Genomic DNA, 17,710 nt, shown 5'->3' with positions numbered 1-17,710 from the left:
TGGAGAAGAGAAGGCTCCAGAGAGACCTGAGAGCCCCTTCCAGGGCCTAAAGGGGCTCCAGGAGAGCTGGAGAGGAACTGGGGACAAGGGGGGAGAGGACACAGGGAATGGCTTCCACTGCCAGAGGGCAGGGAGAGATGGGATATTGGGAAGGAATTCCTGGCTGGGAGGGTGGGGAGGCCCTGGCCCAGGTTGCCCAGAGAAGCTGTGGCTGCCCCTGGATCCCTGGAAGTGTCCAAGGCCAGGTTGGACGGGGCTTGGAGCAACCTGGGCTGGTGGAAGGTGTCCCTGCCCATGGCAGGGGGTGGGACTGGATGGGATTTGAGGTCTCTTACACCCCAAACCAGTCTGGGATTCTCTGACTGTCTGTGTAGGGGAAGTTGTGTTTTGGTGCAGTCTGCCCTGTTCCTGGAATGTTTGATTGAATGCTCAGTGAATATTAAATGCAGCAGGAATGTTACAGCCCCTGAAGCTGGGCTTGGACCCAGCTCCCTTTTGGCAGCCACAAGTTTGATCATAAGATTGAAGAGCTCATCTTCTCCTTTTTCGTTTTGTATTTTTCATGCCCAGCTGCAGGGGTTGGGAAGGTAAAGTCAGGGGTTCACCTTTCACTTCCCACCCCCTCAAAGCACCAAACTCCTCTGTGGTCAGAGCAACGTACCCAGAGAGCAGGATTTGAAACTCTGGTGGGCAAAGGTCTGTGCCCTCGACATCCTGGGGGTGAGACACACGACAGCTTCTGCTGCTGGAGGAGAAGACAGATTTATTCCATGAGAAATTGTTACTTGTGCTCGGACAGTTGTCAGGGAAACATTTTAAGGGCAGGTTATTTATGTAACCGCACCTCAGTGTAACCATTCTGGGCCACATCATGAACTGCAACTCGCTCACCAATTTGTTACCAGTACAAATATTTACCAACCTAAACATACCCCAACATTTACAGTTTATCTTCTGGTGGGTTTGAATGCAACTGCCCCAGTGATGTTACAGAAGAAAGAAACAGCAGCTGGTGTTGATCCAAGCTGAGAGGAGCAGCTCTATCTGCAGCACACAGGCAGAGGGAAGGCCACGTATGTTCCGGTGGCCGTGGATATCAACCCCAAACACTCGTGGGATGGAGGAAACTGAGCCACTGGGGCCCTGCTGGGTTTATTTCCATTGGCTGGCAGAAAAAGGAGACATCCTTTGGTGGTTTCTTCTCATGTCAACTCTGGAACGGGATAAAAGATGCAAACACAGCATTTCATCTCGTTTGAAGAGTGTAAAAACACAAGTGCAGGAAGGAAGGTCCTCAGGGAGCCCCCGTGGGTCCCTGTGCAGCCCCAAGGAGGGCCCAGTTGTATCCTCCCCTTCCAATGGACCTTGTTTTATACCTCCCTTCTCAGGCAGTGTCTCCTCTATTTTTTTTTTCTGGTTTCATCATTAGAAACCATTTCCTTATCTCTGTTTTGTTGCCATCTATGTCACTGCTTTGACATCTCTCTTGGACACGAAGCACAGGTGACAATTCCCTGGCTTCAGAAGCCTTTCACATCTTTGGAGCCTTTCACATTATGTTGCCCTCAGACTTCCTTTCCCAGCCCACACAAGCCCACCTTCCTTCACAAAGTGTGTTTCTTGTCCTCCCGAGACTGTTCCCAGCACTGGGCCCACTCTCCACCTGGCCTTGCTTGTGCTGAAAAGCAGGAAGGATTATCTTTCTGGTCAGGCACTGGGATTAGTTGCCCAAGGAGGTGGAAGAGTCCCTGTCTCTGTGTTCCAGAGGTGTCTGGATGTGGCCCTTGGGGACATGGATCAGGGGTGGTTCTGGTGGTGCTGGGTGAGGGTGGGACTGGATGATCCTGAAGGGCTCTGCCAGCCTTGGTGATTCTGGGATGAGGTTTTGAAGGACAGAGGTGCCAGAATTTGCACCAAACAGGCTGGAAGAATGTGGAAAGCCTGTCACCAGCCTCCCTTTTTACAGCCCGTGGAGACCTTCCTGGTACCTTCAAAAAGCTTTATTGGAATATATCTACAACTTTCATCTTCATAGACAGTATTTAGAGTCACAGAATCAGAGAATGTTTGGGCTGGGAGGGCCCTTAAAGCTCATCCAGTGCCACCCCCTGCCATGGGCAGGGACACCTTCCACCAACCCAGGTTGCTCCAAGCCCCGTCCAACCCGGCCTTGGACACTTCCAGGGATGCAGGGGCAGCCACAGCTTCTCTGGGCAACCTGGGCCAGGGCCTCCCCAGCCTCACAGCCAGGAATTCCTTCCCAATATCCCATCTATCCCTGCTCTCTGGCAGTGGGAAGCCATTCCCTGTGTCCTGTCCCTCCATCCCTTGTCCCCAGTCCCTCTCCAGCTCTCCTGGAGCTCCTTTAGGCCCTGCAAGGGGCTCTCAGGTCTCCCTGGAGCCTGAAATTCCACTATGTTCAGCAAGCTGTGCTCTCTTGGGGCAGTTTCAGAGCCTGGTTTCACCTGTAGGTCAGCAGGGCTGAAAATCCAGCCCCTGTGCAAAGCTCCTGGTGTGATTTAATTGTCTTTGTCACAATGTTCCTCACACTGACTGGAAAAGTCCCTGCTCTGAGGAACTTCCAGCGTAGTTTCAAGAAGTGTCACGTAAACAACAGGAGCAGAGAGAAGGGAATAGAAATTAGAGACGAGATTTGAGTGATGTGATGGCAGAGCTGATGGGAAAAGGGAAGAACTGAGAGTTATTAAACGGATTCTCTGGTCTGGTGCTTTCCCTGGGGTGAAATCCCAGTGTCCCTGATGCACATCCCGCTGCTGGAGCGAGGTTTCCTCTGCAGGGCTCCCCAGTGGGGTCTCATTTGTCTTTGCCACCCTGTCACCGTGCCAGGCCCGCAGTGTTCTACAGGAGGGGCCTGCACACATACAGAGTTCCCTTCGGGGAACCCAGGCTCCAAGGGAGGAATATTCCCAGTGCATTGCACACGGATGGTCAGCCAAGCCTGGCTGTTCTTCCTGGAAAACAGCTCTTTGCACTTTTCTTTTCACAGCAGCACAGTATCAAGGGAAGGAGCCCCTGTACCACTTATTCAGTAACTGAAGGATCCTACAAAGTGACATTTTGCCAAGTAATTAATGGATGTTGCCCAACCCCCCTCAGGAAAAAAGGCATAAATTGCTACCACAAACTCTTACCCTGAATTTCTGGTTAAGACCCTATTTAAAAGCCCTTTCCACAGCTGGTGATGGGTATTTCTGAAAGCCTTTCTGGCTCTGCTGCTCAGTGGGACTCGTTCTGCATTTGCACTTGGCAGCCAGAGAGCCTTTCCTGGAACCTCCAGGACCTGCTGGGCAGGGAGGACACCAAAGTCACCAGTATGGAGAGGTAAAGGATGTGGAGCTGCAGGGTGTCCCCGGTCCCTTGGGTGGTCCTGGGCTCTGGTTTCTCCTTGTCCCTGAATTCTCACTCCCCCCCCCCCTTGACTGGAACTGGCTGAACAGTCCCTTCCCTCACTGCCTTCCCTCACTGCCCTCCTCTAGGATCTGTTTTGCTCACCACAAGGCCAGACTCCTCTCCCACAGTTTTCCCTGTCTCCCTATTCCTTAATCACTCTTCTCTGCTTTGCAATTCAGCAGATATATTCGGGAATAGCTTTCCAGTAACTCCCAGGTCTCCAGAATGGTCTGTGTCCCTCCTCCCTTGGCCAGGACACTCCGTGCCAGAGGGAGCAGCCTCCCCCTGTACCTGGCACTTTAAATCCTGACCCAGCTGAGTTCCCCTGCTTTGTTGGTTCATTGCCATCACAGTTCCCACAAGCTCAACTCAGGATTAACTCTCCTCTAAATTATTGTTCTCTGAAGAGGCCCCAGGTGCCTGTGGGGCCACCCAGCCCATGTGGGCACAGCCAGAAGCCACCTTGTGCCCAGGCCCCTTTTGTGGCTCTCAGGGAAGCTGTGGCTGAAGAAGAGGCCTCTCACCTCCAAAGGATTTCCTGGAAGGACTTGGTTTGGGACAGGAAGGCTTCTGAAGCAAATCAAACTGGCTCCAGGTCACTCTGAAGAAACACAACTGGACTGCTTTTAGGAGCTCTTAAACCCCTGGAGGTGCTCCAGGCAAGGCTGGATGGGGTTCTGAGCAAACTGGTGGAAGGTGTCCCTGCTCTGGGAAAGGGCTGGAAGGGCTCTAAGGTCTCCTCTTCTCCAGGCTGATTCCAGTTCATTTTGGAATTCACCCTCTAGAGGCTTTCTGGGGATGATACAGACAGGAGGTTAAAGATGAGCTCACATGAACTTCAACCCTCTTGCTTTACCAGACCCCACGTTCCACATCAACGACCAGTCAAACACACAAAGTGCTTGGGACAAACCCTCCCTGTCCCCAGGGGGCTGGATGTGCTGGAAGAGGAAGCAGGATCCTGAGGACCTGGCCTTGGACACTTCCAGGGATCCAGGGGCAGCCACAGCTTCCCTGGGCACCCTGTGCCAGGGGATGTTCTTGCAGACACTTTCGCTGCTTTAATCTGAACCCAAAATATCCCTGACCAGCCAAGGTCGTTGTTTCCTCTCTCCCCCAGTTTGGCTTTTGAATGGAGTGGCACAGCCTCATCCCTGCCCCATCCCTGCCCCATCCCTGCCTCATCTCTGCCCTCAGCAGGACCTGATCCCAGCCACATCCAACAGATGGGAACTCCTGCCCTTCCTACAAAACCAGCTGCCAGGGGGAGGGAAGCTGCTTGTGCTGGGAGGGAGGAAAGGGCAGGGAATTCTCCCCCTCTGCTCTGCCCGAGCTGCCCAGCCAGCTCACACAGGCAGGGGGTGTCGTGCCAGGAGGGGTTTGTTTATCCGAAAGCAAAGAAAGAAAAAGAAAAAAAAAGAGCAAAGAAAGCAAAAGAACATATATAAGAAACTGTTTGTGTGGGAGAAGGGACAGGGATCCCAGGGGGAGCTGGACTGGTATCCTTGGAGGGGTGACCAGACACACTTCACTCGTGGCAGGTTCCTTCTGCCGACAGAATTTAATTTTTCACTCTCATTTTGACGTAATAACACACAAATGACAGTTAATGCCACTCTCTGCCCCAGTGTTGGGTAAAACCTTTACATAAACCTTTGTAAAGCCCTGGGTAGGACCCTGGGCAGGTGAGGCTGGACTGTGCACAGGGAGTCCCAGCTCCCCAGACTGACATTTTTTAATTAAGAATACACATCAGTAGATAAACAAAATGAACCTAATTTAACTCCCACTTTAGCTGCCAGGTTTTCCACAGACTTCACTCCATCCCATCCTAAAAAATTCACAGTTTTGCAGCAGGCAGAAAACAATTCAATAGAAAGATGATGCCACAGGGGACATCCTTAAAAACACATATAATTATTCATAAGAAAAAATAAATCAGATCAGGTCTTTCTTTACAAAATATGCTTTTCTTTTACAAATATTTTGCTTAGTTTTTACAATAAATAGTTCATCAGAGTTAACTAGTCCTTTTAATATATATATATATATATATATATATATATGAAAATTGCTTTTTAATAATCAGTGTCAGGTATTGCCACAACTCCTTAGGGAGCCACAACCAGCAGTGGCAAAAACTGTATATTGTTTAGTTCCTCATTTACAGCCAAGTTTCTTGTACTTTAAAAAAAATAAAGTGATTCAGCCAAAAGTCTGTGCCCACACCTTTGTCTATGGATTTTTACTGTCTGAAGAAAGCAGCAATAAGGAGACAAACCCAACAGTCCCCTTGGTTTCCTTTCCCAAGGAAGCATTTAGGTCTCCCCTGAAGCTGTTCCTACTCCTGAGTCGGAATCTCCCTGTTCAGAGCCCTGGGGGTGCTCTGGTGTCTCGTTGGCCTCATCCTCAGCCTCATCCCTGGGATTTTGAGAATCTTCTGGAATGACAGTCAGCTTGTCACAAACAAGATGTTCTTCTTGTGGAAGTGGAGAGAAGGACTGTGGAGCAGTGGGAGGTTTGCTCAAGAACTGTGGGACAAAAGAGGAAATGAGCATTAGGTTGCACTGGCTGGACCATCCTGTTTGCTCAGAAATACTGTTACTGTTAAAGCAGAGATATTGTTTTCCACACATCAGTCGGTTTTCTCAGTCCTCACAAGTCCCAGAGGGGCAACAATGTCACGTCCTCTCTAACATCCTGTTCCAGGCTTGGGAGCAAACTGGAAGTGCCTTTATTTGGAAGAATAACCCCAGGGGTGAGTGACTCCTTTGGGACAGAAACTTCCTTGAAAAAAAATCAAATACCAGGTTTGATGTGAAACAAACACTAAAAACTGTGATTTGTCTGAGGGGAAGGAGTTCACAGAGAGATCTGTTAAACACCTGTGAGAGATGTGACTTGTTTGTGCCACCTCAGAGCAGAGACATCAGAGTGGTGCTCTAAATGTCTCCTTGAACAATAACCAAGGTGAGGGAGGGGGATGTGCAGGGCCATGGGGTTCAGTGAGGAAATGGCTTCATTTTGGTACTGAGAGGGGACACCCTCCTGCCACTGCCTGCTCTGCTGCCAGGCTGGGACAGCCTCTCTTCTCCAGGCTGAACAATCCCAACCCTCTCAGCCTTCCCTCAGAGCAGAGGGGCTCCATCCCCCTCATCATCTTGGGGGCCCTAAGAAGAAATCATTCTGAATTGAATTTTGCACAAGAAACAAACTGCTCTACCAGGACTCCTGCTCAGTGTAATTAAAAAAATAAACACAGGTGTTAATACTGTTGGACTATTAGGTTTTTCCAGCAAACTGTGATTTGAAATGTTCTGGCACTGACATGCAGTCACATGCACATCCTTGTTTCTTGAGGGGGTTCTGCTGCAGCCCTTTTGTGTCCTCTGTGTGTAACAGGGGCTGTGGCCAGGTGAATGTTCACTGCCTCCTTTGATGTGGAATTTTCAGATTTCAGAGGATCAGAGATTCCCAGAGTGGTTTGGGCTGGAAGGGACCTTCAAGCTCATCCAGTTCCAATCCCTGCCATGGGCAGGGACACCTTCCCCCAGCCCAGGTGGCTCTGGTACACTTGGCCTGGTCCAGGTTTACTTCCCTACACTCTTCACTGAAGTTAAAACTCGTTATTGCACCAGTGACAGAACTCTGTTGCAGGAGAAAAAATGTGCTATTTCAAGCCCAAAATGAGGCAGGAGAGGCAGAGATCTCAGTTGCTCACCAGTTAAATGGGGAACTGAAGTTGACACCTGTTATTCTCTCACTTTAAAACGAAGGAAAACATCCTGTTTCTGAGCCATATAAAGCTGCTTATTACAAATTACAGTTTGCTGGCAATCAGGTGCAAATGGAATGGGGCAAAATAAAAGAACCTCTGAAGGTTTTGGCACCGAGAGCCTTGGGAAAGCAAGTGGTTCTGCTGAAAAGGCTGATTTTTGTGTGTTAGGCAGAAAACAAACCTCTTTCAAGTGTTGTGGGAAAATATATGAAGGGCAGAAAACATGTTTGGTGAGTCGGATGAGGTAAAAAAAGGAGAAGAAACAGACGGGGACCGTTATGGCCACAGCCAGCATGGATCCAATGAGCACTGCCACAACCACCCACACGGGAGTGACACCTGCAAGAGAGGAGGGGAAACGATTACAGCTGTAATGATCCAGTTCTGAGGGATTCCTTTCAAGTGATCACTTTCCCTATGGAATGCCCCATCCCTGGGAGAGCCCAAGGCCAGGCTGGACAGGGCTCGGAGCAACCTGAGCCAGCGGAAGGTGTCCCTGCCCGTGGAGAAAGGGATGAGCCTTAAGGTCCCTCCCAACCCGACCCAGTGTGTGATTCCATGATTTCCCAGTTCCCCCCTGCTGCCCCAGGCATTACCATTGTGGGTTGTCTTCTCACACAGCTCCCTGCTCAGCTCCCCTATCTTGTTCCAGTCGGGAATCACTGCCTGCACTCGGACACAGTAACATGTCCACGGCTCCAGCTGGGACAGGATTTCAGAGTTGTGCTGGGTGTCTACCTGGGAGACCTACAGACAGAGAAAAACACCACACATGTGAAGAGCATGAGAGCAGTGACTGGAATAGCTAAGGAATTAGCTAAGGAATTGGCTAAGGAATGACAATCACAGTTACAAGAGTACTGTGAAACCACTCCCACCAGTGACCTTCTGGCTGTTTCTAGCAGCATTAATGAAGTTTTAGGCTAATGAGAAGAGATAAATGAGATATGTTTGCAGACAGAAACTGTCCCCCAAGCAAATAAGATCAACTGAGAGCACTGCTACAGACAAACATAATCTAACTGGAGAGGCAGCAGGTGGGATGGGTGAACAGGACAAGAGGAAACGGCCTCAAGCTGTGCCAGGGGAGTTTTAGACTGGAAACCAAAGTAGGGAAAATTTCTTCACCAAAAAAGTTGTCAAGCCCTGGCACAGGCTGCCCAGGGAAATGGTTGAATCACCATCCCTGGAAGAGTTCAAAAATGTGTGGATGTGGCACCTGGGGACACAGTTTAGTGGTGAACACAGTGCTGGGTTAAGGGTTGGACTGGGTGATCTGAGAGGGCTTTTCCAGCCTTCACAATTCTGTGACTCTGTGATCCAGACAAAAGAAAAACCAAAAAAAGAGAGAAAAAGGCTTCTGGATGCTGTGAGATGACTGACAGCAGAACCTGCTGTCTAGAGGCACAATTAGTCATGTCCCTGTAAGTGCAGAGTAAAGGAGTCCCTACAGTGTGTCCTGTTCTGCAGTAACAGAGCCTTTCTCAGCCTGAGGAGACTCCATAGCCAGGTTTCCATCTCTGAGCAGTCACACACTTCAAAAATAAGTTGTGAAGTTACACAGTCTCTGCCCTTTGCTTCTTTGATCCCTAGAAAATCACTCAGACCCCCTCTGAAGTGTTACAGATCCTGACTGCAGTTCCTGCTTCCTCTGGCAAATCCCTCTGAGTGTGCACCCCACATGCAGAAATACCTTCCTTTCCAGGAGGATGGGAGTTGCAAACCTGGGAACTGCAAAAAAAAAAGGTCTGCTTTTCAGGAGATGATGATTCCTCATTTTCTGGAACTGAATTGTGCAGGGTAACAAACACAAATCAGAATTATACACAGTGCAGCCCCATTCTAAGAAAACTGTGCTGATGTGAAAAGCACTAATCAGACTGTGACTGCTGTTTGCTGGTCTGAGGCTTCCTCTTTTCCTGTAATAGAACACATGATCCTATAATTATTATATTATTTATGATCTTTCTCCAGGCACCGTGTATGGAGAAGCCTTTGGGGCTGAGTAACACATTTGCCTGTGGAAGAGACTGTTCATGAGAGGGAGAAAGTGAATTAATCAGGCAGAAATTGGAGAGGTGAGCACAGTTAATGTAAGGCCTCACCCATCTTGGGGGATTCAAAGCCCAAAGTTTCCTGAAGAGGGAATAAACTCTCATAATGTAGCAGTTATTTGTAATTATGGAAAGAGAAAATTCCACCCATGCTACTGTTTAACTACACAGCCACCTGCCCTGTGCTCCCAGTCACTGCTGTAGTGACTGGGCTTGATTACACTGTAATTAGTAGAGATCTATTTGTACTTCAGCCCTGTCAGAATCCCAAAATCCCAGACTGCTTTGGCTTGGGAAGGACTTTAAAGCCCACCCAGTGCCACCCCTGCCATGGGCAGGGACACCTTCCACCAGCCCAGGGTGCTCCAAGCCCCGTCCAACCTGGCCTGGGACACTTCCAGGGATCCAGGGGCAGCCACAGCTTCTCTGGGCAACCTGGGCCAGGGGCTCCAGGAGCTTTCAGAGCCTCACCGGGATGGTGTTTTCCCAGGAAAAGCACAGATCAAAGTCCCCCTACCCTGGGAGCAGAGGTGGGGTCTGTGGTGCTGCCTTTCTTCCAGTACAGGATCCTGTAGCCCCACGAGCCGTAGTACTGCCTCAGAGACCACCTGTCCTGCTTGTGCTCAGCAAAGGGGCCCGAGAAATCCACGTGCAGGGCCCCAGACTCCGACTCCACCTTCACCTCAGGGGGCCCAATCACTGCTGGGGGGGGAGAGAAGAAAGAGGGGAATTCAGCTTCACATTCGTTCCAATTTGACATTTTTACACAACCCACGATGAGTCACATTTGAAATAAATTTATCTGTTGGAAGAAAGCGATGTCTTTTCACAGGTCAGGCATAAATGAATCCTTTCCTCGTGGAGAGGTCTGTTATTTTTTCACAGTTAAACAACAGACAGCAGTGCAGACTCCATTCCCCATGCCCTGGATTAGCCCAGTTCCCTTTTGCCAGCTGTGGTGACTCCTGGGAGAGGAAGGACTATTTCCATGGTTATTACTCACTTCTCCTTCTGGGCCAAGCTGTCACAACATCTGTTTTTCCTCAGCAGACCCTCTAGTAAAGTGTTTTGATGTTTTTTTTTCTACTGTGATTATTTTGAAAACCAGAAACCTTTGAATTATTGCTGTGTGTGTTACTGATTGTGTTCCTTAAACTGAAGGTTATGCCCTTGCCTCCTGTAAATGGCTTCTCCTTGTTATGGCACTGTGGCACCACCTAAACTATTTCATGAGTAACTCATAGTTCCATAAATCCCTTATAATTCCAGCAAACTCTGCCTTGGTTGCCTCTAGATGCATCTCAGGGCTGTACATTCCTACAGTGCTCATGAATCTGTTCTTGAACTCAGGAACAATAAGGTGAGGATGGTCTTGGTGCCCCTGGTTTTCTCAGGCTGATCCTACAGCACAGTGTGGAATTCCTTACAGAAGCACCAGCAGAAATAAGAACAGAATCCCAGAATAGTCAGGGCTGGCAGGGACCTCTGGAGGTGATCCAGTCCCAGTCCCTGCCCAGGCAGGGTCACCTGGAGCAGGTGACACAGGAACATGTCCGGGTGGGTTTGGAATGTCTCCAGGGAGGACACTCCACAGCCTCCCCGGGCAGCTGTTCCAGGCTCTGCCACCCTCAGTGGAAAGAAGTTTTTCCTCCTGTTGTGTTTTAGTTTCTGGCCATTGCTCCTCACCCTGTCCCTGGCACCACTGAGCAGGGTCTGGGACCGTGCTCTGACCCCGCTGGGAGACACTGGTGTGGATTGATGGAGCCCCTGGGAGCCTTCCCTTCTCCAGACTGGCCAGGCCCAGCTCCCGCAGCCTCTGCTCAGCAGGGAGATCTCCAGACCCCTCAGCATCCTTGGGGCCCTCCTGGACCCTCTCCAGTGGCTCCCTGTGTTCCCTGGACTGTGGAGCCCAGAACTGAACACAACCCTCCAGATGTGCCTCACGGGGCTGAGCAGAGGGGCAGGATCCCCTCCCTGACCTGCTCCAATGCTCTTCCTGAGGCATCCCAGGATCCCGATGTCCCCCCAGGGCACCCCTTGGATCATGGTCACCTTGTCACCCCCAGGTCCTTCTCTGCAGAGCTCTCTGCAGCAGGTCAGGTGAGCCCAGCACAGAGAGGAGTCACAGAATCTCACACCCCTTTATTGTGACACCCTCTCAGACCAGCTGGGGCAACACCACAAACCCTCCTGCCCTCCCTGGGGATGTGCCCACTGCCCCGTGCTCCCAGGCTTTCCTGCCAATCCTTTTGGTCCCTGACTTTGCCATTCAGGATTGAGCTGCCTTCCCAAAGCCAAGGCAGCTCCCAAGGCCACAGGCTCTTTCAAATATATGTCAAACAACACCTCTGTTAATGATTTACTGGTTTTCTCTCCCCTCTGAGAACCCATCCACACTTTTTATTTATTACATTTTCTTCTGGCTGTAGTTTATACCTTCAGAACTGTAATTTTTCCACACCATATTTCAGTGCTTCTGTGCTGGGCAGGTTAAATTGTGTCACAATTATCTGCTTTAAAGAGATAACCAATAAGAGCCTTTGGAAAAACAATGCTGTTAAATGTAAAATTCCACTCTGAAATCCAAGAATGATGAAATTCAAGCGAGTGGAGGTGGGGCAAGAAAAAAAACCATATTGGTAAAGGTTTTTCTCCAAGGTGAGGTGGAACAGAAGCTTTCTGTGTGATTTTGTGTTAATGGCTGTGAGGAGAAAAAAGCACTGGGTAACATGAACTAAATAATCTAAAATATTTTCATTTTTGTTCATGATTAGAGTAAGAATGTACAAACCACAGGATGCTCAGTGGTAAAACCCACTCTCACTGTCAAGCCCAGCAACACAATTAACACCTGTGCTGTGCACTCTAATCAGGGCTATGCCTAAACCTTCCCTCCCAGAAGAGTGTAAAGCTTCACTAAGAGAATGGTAATATCGTGCACATATTGTGAATATCGGGCAACTAAGATTTCTTGACTGAAAATCAATCTTTCCCCGTGAAACTGGAGTTTTTTGAATGAACAAAAAATAAAAAGAAATAATTTTGTCTGGAAAAGCAATGAGGAAGCAACCTTCCACTAGCCCAGGTTGTTCCAGCCTGGCCTTGGACACTTCCAGGGATCCAGGGGCAGCCACAGCTTCTCTGGGCAACCTGGGCCAGGGCCTCCCCACCCTCCCAGCCAGGAATTCCTTCCCAATATCCCACCTAACCCTGCCCTCTGGCACTGGGAAGCCATTCCCCCTTGTCCTGTCCCTCCAGGCCCTTATCCAAGTGAATTTATTTAGACATATAGGAAGTCTGATTCCTTGAAGACAACCTCTCCCTGGCTGGAAAATTGAGATGATCCTTATTTTAAGGGAAAAAACCACCACTTTATTAGAAAATCTCCTCAGAAGAGATTGCAGGTTGCCAACATATAACAGTGAACCTACTCTGCTTTCTGCCTTCAAGTGTTACAGCTACGATTCTCCCCGTGATTCAGTCAAGAACCGACCTGCACCCTGCAGCTGCTCTCCTGGGTGCCCGGGGGAAGGGCACCCAAGCTGCTGGGGGCACGGGGGAAGGGCAGGGGGGCCTTACTGTCGTGCATGGGGCTGAAGCTGAGGGTGACCCAGGGCGAGTGGCCCTGCCCCGCCTGGGCCCGCAGCTGCAGGCTGTAGTTGCCGTACTCCCAGAGCCAGGACACGTCGCAGGCCGTGGCCCTCAGCCCGCTCCGCAGCACCTCGAACGCGGCTCCCGGGAGAACGACGCTGCGGGGAGAGAAACGGGGTTATGGGAGGGGCAAAGCGCAACCCGCTCCCTCTCGGCCTCCGGCAGAACGGCAAAGCTCGGGGGACGGCCAGCTGGGACTCAGCAACATGAACATACACATCCAGCGTGTGAGAACCACACGAAGGATTTCATGTGCATCCACAAATCTGTGAGAGAGGTTAAAACTCTGAGTCAGTGAACAGATGCCCCTCTCCTGACAGTGGTGACAACACTCGATTCACCAGACAGGAGTGGCCAGAGGAGCCTGGAAATACTCAGCCAAACCACTGTGCAGGGCACTGCTGCCCAGTGGGGACCTGTTCAGAGCTGTCTCCAAGATATGCACATATGGAGAAGCCAGAGAAGACAGAGCCTGACAAGTGACCAGGAACTGTTTGTAGAATTGAATCCCGGAAGGTTTGGGTTGGGAGGGACCTCAAAGCCCATCCAGTGCCACCCCTGCCATGGGCAGGGACACCTTCCACCAGCCCTGGTTGCTCCAAGCCCCGTCCAACTTGGCCTTGATAATATATGATATGATATTTAATATATTATACTCCTTATTGTTTGCATCCAAAGTCCACCTAGGGAGGAAGTGATCAACAGGTAACAGCTACCAAAACCCAAAAAAATCTCCTTTAAACTAAGCATGAACAGAAGCCTCCAAGGAGACCTCAGAGCCCCTTCCTGTGCCCAAAGGGGCTCCAGAAGAGCTGGAGAGGGACTTTGGATAAGGGATGGAGGGACAGGACACAGGGAATGGTTTCCCACTGCCAGAGGGCAGGGAGAGATGGGATATTGGGAAGGAATTCCTGGCTGGGAGGGTGGGGAGGCCCTGGCCCAGGTTGCCCAGAGAAGCTGTGGCTGCCCCTGGATCCCTGGGAGTGTCCAAGGCCAGGTTGGACGGGGCTTGGAGCAACCTGGGCTGGTGGAAGGTGTCCCTGCCCATGGCAGGGGTGGCACTGGGTGGCTCCATCTGAGAGGTCAGGGAAGGAGCAAATGCTCAGCAGGACCCAGTCTCCTGAATCACAGGTAACAGCTACATGATAAACCACACACAGAGTGAATAACATCCATTGGTAAAAGGTGTTTCTGGTTCCAAAAACAAAAGGTACAAAGCTGCCTGGGGTGTGAATGCACAGAAAATGCCTCTGCCCTGTTCTTAGCCCAGCAGAGAAGCCTCTCACAGGCTAAAAGAAAGGGGCAGCTCCTCTGAAGAGGAAACAAATCACAAACTGTGAGTCAAAGAAAGCAGAAGCCCCAGACCCACCTCCTGTAGCGGACAGTGTAGGTGATGTTCCCCCGGGGGAACCTCGGCGCCTCCCACTGCAAAGTGCTCTGCAGATTGAGCGAGGTGATTCTGGCGTTCCTGGGCCTTGGCACCCTTCCAGCCACTGCGGGAGCAACCCAAACACACAAACAGTTCAGCTCCTCGGCCACTCCTCAGCCAGCCCAGCTCTAAACACAGCCTCCTGCCTCAGATGCTCGTTTCAAACCAGGCCTCCACACCATTAACTCACACCCCGGTGCCTCCCGTGCCCTCTGAGCTTGTGCAACACAAATGAGTTACCAGTGACTTCCAGTAAGTATTTATGACAGCACCATTTTCTGGGCACGGCTGGGCTGGCACTGCCCAGCACCCAGGGCATGAACTCCCCCTGAGACTGGCAAACCCAAACGTTTTGAAGCACTGCTCCAGCAGCACTATGGGAATAACAGGGTGTGGGGAGTGATAAGCAGAGATAAACCAGAAACACCTGTGAAGGTGAGTTATTAATTATAATAATCATTAATCAGCACTATTCACAAGTGACAAGACCAGTTGTTTTCTTTGCTTGGAAACTGAATAAAAGAAACCCCAAAATAGTGTAAAGTATCGATGAACAGTCCATTACTATTATGACTTAATGATCTTTAAATAATTGCTGGTATTGAAACTGAAATAGAAAAGATTCTGGCTCATTATTGCAACACAAACGAGCAATGCAAACAAACCCTGCCAGATGAGATCAGGCTTTACATGTCACAGGTGTCAAACCTGATAATAGATGTTGTGAGATAAATAACACAGGTAATATGTCTACAGTTCACAGAACTATCAAGGTTGGAAGAGAACTTCAAGGTCATCCAGTCCCTAAAGCATGTCCCTAAGGGCCAGTGGCCACAGAAATAAATGAAATTAATGTGCCAGTTACCCACCTTTGGCAGACAGGAGCTTGAAATCTAAATCAGGCTTAAATAAAAACTATTTCAGACTCGATCCCTACAGTGTTGACCTCACACCCAACAAATCAACTCAAACACACTGCACATCACAAACACCGAAGTTAGAATCACAGAAGGGTTTGGGTTGGGATGGACCTTAAAGATCATCTCATCCCACCCCCTGCCATGGGCAGGGACACCTTCCACCAGCCCAGGTTGCTCCAAGCCCCGTCCAACCTGGCCTTGGACACTTCCAGGGATCCAGGGGCAGCCACAGCTTCTCTGGGCAACCTGGGCCAGGGCCTCCCCACCCTCCCAGCCAGGAATTCCTTCCCAATATCCCATCTCTCCCTGCCCTCTGGCACTGGGAAGCCATTCCCCTTTTTTAAGTCCCTCCAGGTCCTTGTCCAAAGTCCCTCTCCAGCTTTCTTGGAGCGCTGCCCCTGCTTTCAGGATGAGGTCATATAAATTGCCAGGAAAAGGCAAGGCTCCCTTCCCTGCGGCATTTCCTACCTGAACAATCTCCAGGTAAATTGTTTTATTGCACAATGTGGACAGCAAGATACGAAGAAACACTTCTGAGGGTTTAAGGTTTGTGCACAGAATCCCGGGATCCCTGAGGCTGGAAAAGCCCTCCCAGCCCATGGATCCCCCCTGTGCCCCATCCCCACCTTGGCCCCCAGCCCAGAGCACTGAGTGCCATGGCCAGGCCTTCCTGGGACACCTCCAGGGCTGGGCACTCCAAACCTCCCTGGGCAGCCCCTGCCAAGGCCTCACCACCCTTTCCAGCAGCAAATTCCTCCTCCTGTCCAACCTGAGCCTCCCCTGGCACAGCTGGAGGCCGTTCCCTCTCCTCCTGTCCCTTGTTCCCTGGCAGCAGAGCAGGCTCCACGCTCCTGTCAGGGACAGTCGTTGTCCTACAGTGACACCGAGCCCTGTCCCGTACAGTGACACCGAGCCCTGTCCCGTACAATGATACCGAGCCCTGTCCCGTACAGCGACACCGAGCCCCCGGAGCGCGGCTTCGCCCCCACACCCGCCTTTCCCGCCGGGACTCGCACCATGTCCCAGCCCGGGCAGGACCGTGCCCGTTTCCCAGCACGGACAGAACCGCGGGGCAATAACGCCGGCGGGTGCCCCGCATGCCCCCCGGGCTGTCCCTGCTGTCCCTGCTGTCCCCACAGGGCACACCCGCCCGCTCCGGGACTCTCGGCTCCTCACGGCACCGGCGACCCCGCCGGCTCAGGCCCCCCTCGCTCCCGCCTCCCCGGGGGCACCGCGGCGAGGCGGGACCGGGAGGTCGCTCCGTCCCTCCGTCCCTCCCTCCGGTGCCTGCGGACTCACCGCAGAGCAGGAGCCCGCCGAACAGCGCGCCCCTGAGGGCGGCGGCCATGGCGGCTCCCGGCACCTCCCTCAGCAGCAGCGGGGCCGCCGCGCCATGGCCGCGGGAGCGGGGCCGCCCCGAAACCCTTCCGGCTTCCCGGCGGGGCGGGGCGGGCACGGCGGCTCCCCGGGCGGGGGTTCACCCGGGGCACCGGGGGTGCTCCCTCAGGCAACGGGGGTTCCCCCTCAGATACCGGAGCTGCTCCCTCAGACACTGGAGGTTCCCCCTCAGATACCGGGGCTGCTCCTTCAGACACCGGGACTGCTCCCTCAGACAGCGGGGGTTCCCCCTCAGATACCGGGGCTGCTCCCTCAGGCAACGGGGGTTCCCCTCAGACACCGGGACCGTTCCCTCTCAGACACTGGGCGTTCACCCGGAACACCGGGACTGCTCCCCTCAGACAGCGGGACCGATCCCTCTCAGACACGGCGGTTCCCCCTCAGACATCGCGGTTCCCCCTCAGACACCGGGGCTGCCCAGCTCCGCACCCCTCCAGGTCACCTCAGCCCTTCCAAAGCCTCCCCGCCTCGCCACGGCCCCGTTCCCCTTCCCGCAGGCTCGTCCCCAGCGCCGGGACGGGCCCGGCCGGAGTGGGACAGGAGTGAAGCTGTCGGTCGCTAACACAGCGTGTGAGCTGATGCCCAGCCGGGCACTCCCCGGCTCCGAAGCCCGGCAGCAGGAGGAGAGGGGAGGTCAGCATGAACCGGGTAAATAAATAATGCAAAACCAGACACAGAATCAAACGTGATGTGAACTTCCTACTGCAAATGCTACCCGAGGAAAGCTTTATCTTCTACCTGCAGGGTCCGGCTCCCACCAAAGATGCCCACGCCACTACTTAGAGAACTGTGGAACGGTTTGGGTTGGAAGGGACCTTAAAGCTCATTTAATTCCACCCCCTGCCATGGGCAGGGACACCTTCCACCAGCCCAGGTTGCTCCAAGCCCCGTCCAACCTGGCCTTGGACACTTCCAGGGATCCAGGGGCAGCCACAGCTTCTCTGGGCATCCTGTGCCAGGGCCTCCCCACCCTCACAGGGAAGGGTTTCTTCCCAATTTCTCACCTGAATTTCCCTCTTCCAGTTTGAACCCATCACTCCTTGTCCTGTCACTGCAGTGCCTGATGAAG

At 52.0% G+C, this 17,710-nt stretch overlaps 1 protein-coding gene across 1 annotated transcript; it reads right to left on the bottom strand.

The window, feature by feature from the left end:
• Positions 1 to 4,953: 4,953 nt before the first annotated feature.
• IL10RB (interleukin 10 receptor subunit beta) lies at positions 4,954 to 16,632 on the bottom strand. Its single transcript, XM_032680142.1, has 7 exons — positions 16,543 to 16,632; positions 14,264 to 14,387; positions 12,823 to 12,992; positions 9,761 to 9,945; positions 7,786 to 7,936; positions 7,371 to 7,528; positions 4,954 to 5,942 (listed from the first exon to the last, which is right to left on the bottom strand). The coding sequence occupies exons 1-7, from the start codon at positions 16,589 to 16,591 to the stop codon at positions 5,730 to 5,732; spliced, it is 1,050 nt and encodes a 349-aa protein (XP_032536033.1). The 5' UTR covers positions 16,592 to 16,632; the 3' UTR covers positions 4,954 to 5,729.
• Between the last annotated feature and the right edge of the window lie 1,078 nt (positions 16,633 to 17,710).

This window comes from Chiroxiphia lanceolata, chromosome 2 (genome assembly GCF_009829145.1).
Source record: "Chiroxiphia lanceolata isolate bChiLan1 chromosome 2, bChiLan1.pri, whole genome shotgun sequence".
NCBI classification, from domain to species: domain Eukaryota; kingdom Metazoa; phylum Chordata; class Aves; order Passeriformes; family Pipridae; genus Chiroxiphia; species Chiroxiphia lanceolata.
This window is presented reverse-complemented; position numbering and strand designations above follow the sequence as displayed.

What these genes read in the sequence shown, in the direction of transcription:
- IL10RB (XM_032680142.1), bottom strand. Translation starts at nt 16,591, where the DNA reads ATGGCCGCCGCCCTCAGGGGCGCGCTGTTCGGCGGGCTCCTGCTCTGC. An exon ending in CTTCAGCCCCATGCACGACA is followed by an intron (nt 9,946 to 12,822) that starts GTAAGGCCCCCC and finishes CTCCCCCCCCAG; the next exon opens with CAGTGATTGGGCCCCCTGAG. An exon ending in TGAGAAGACAACCCACAATG is followed by an intron (nt 7,529 to 7,785) that starts GTAATGCCTGGG and finishes CCTCTCTTGCAG; the next exon opens with GTGTCACTCCCGTGTGGGTG.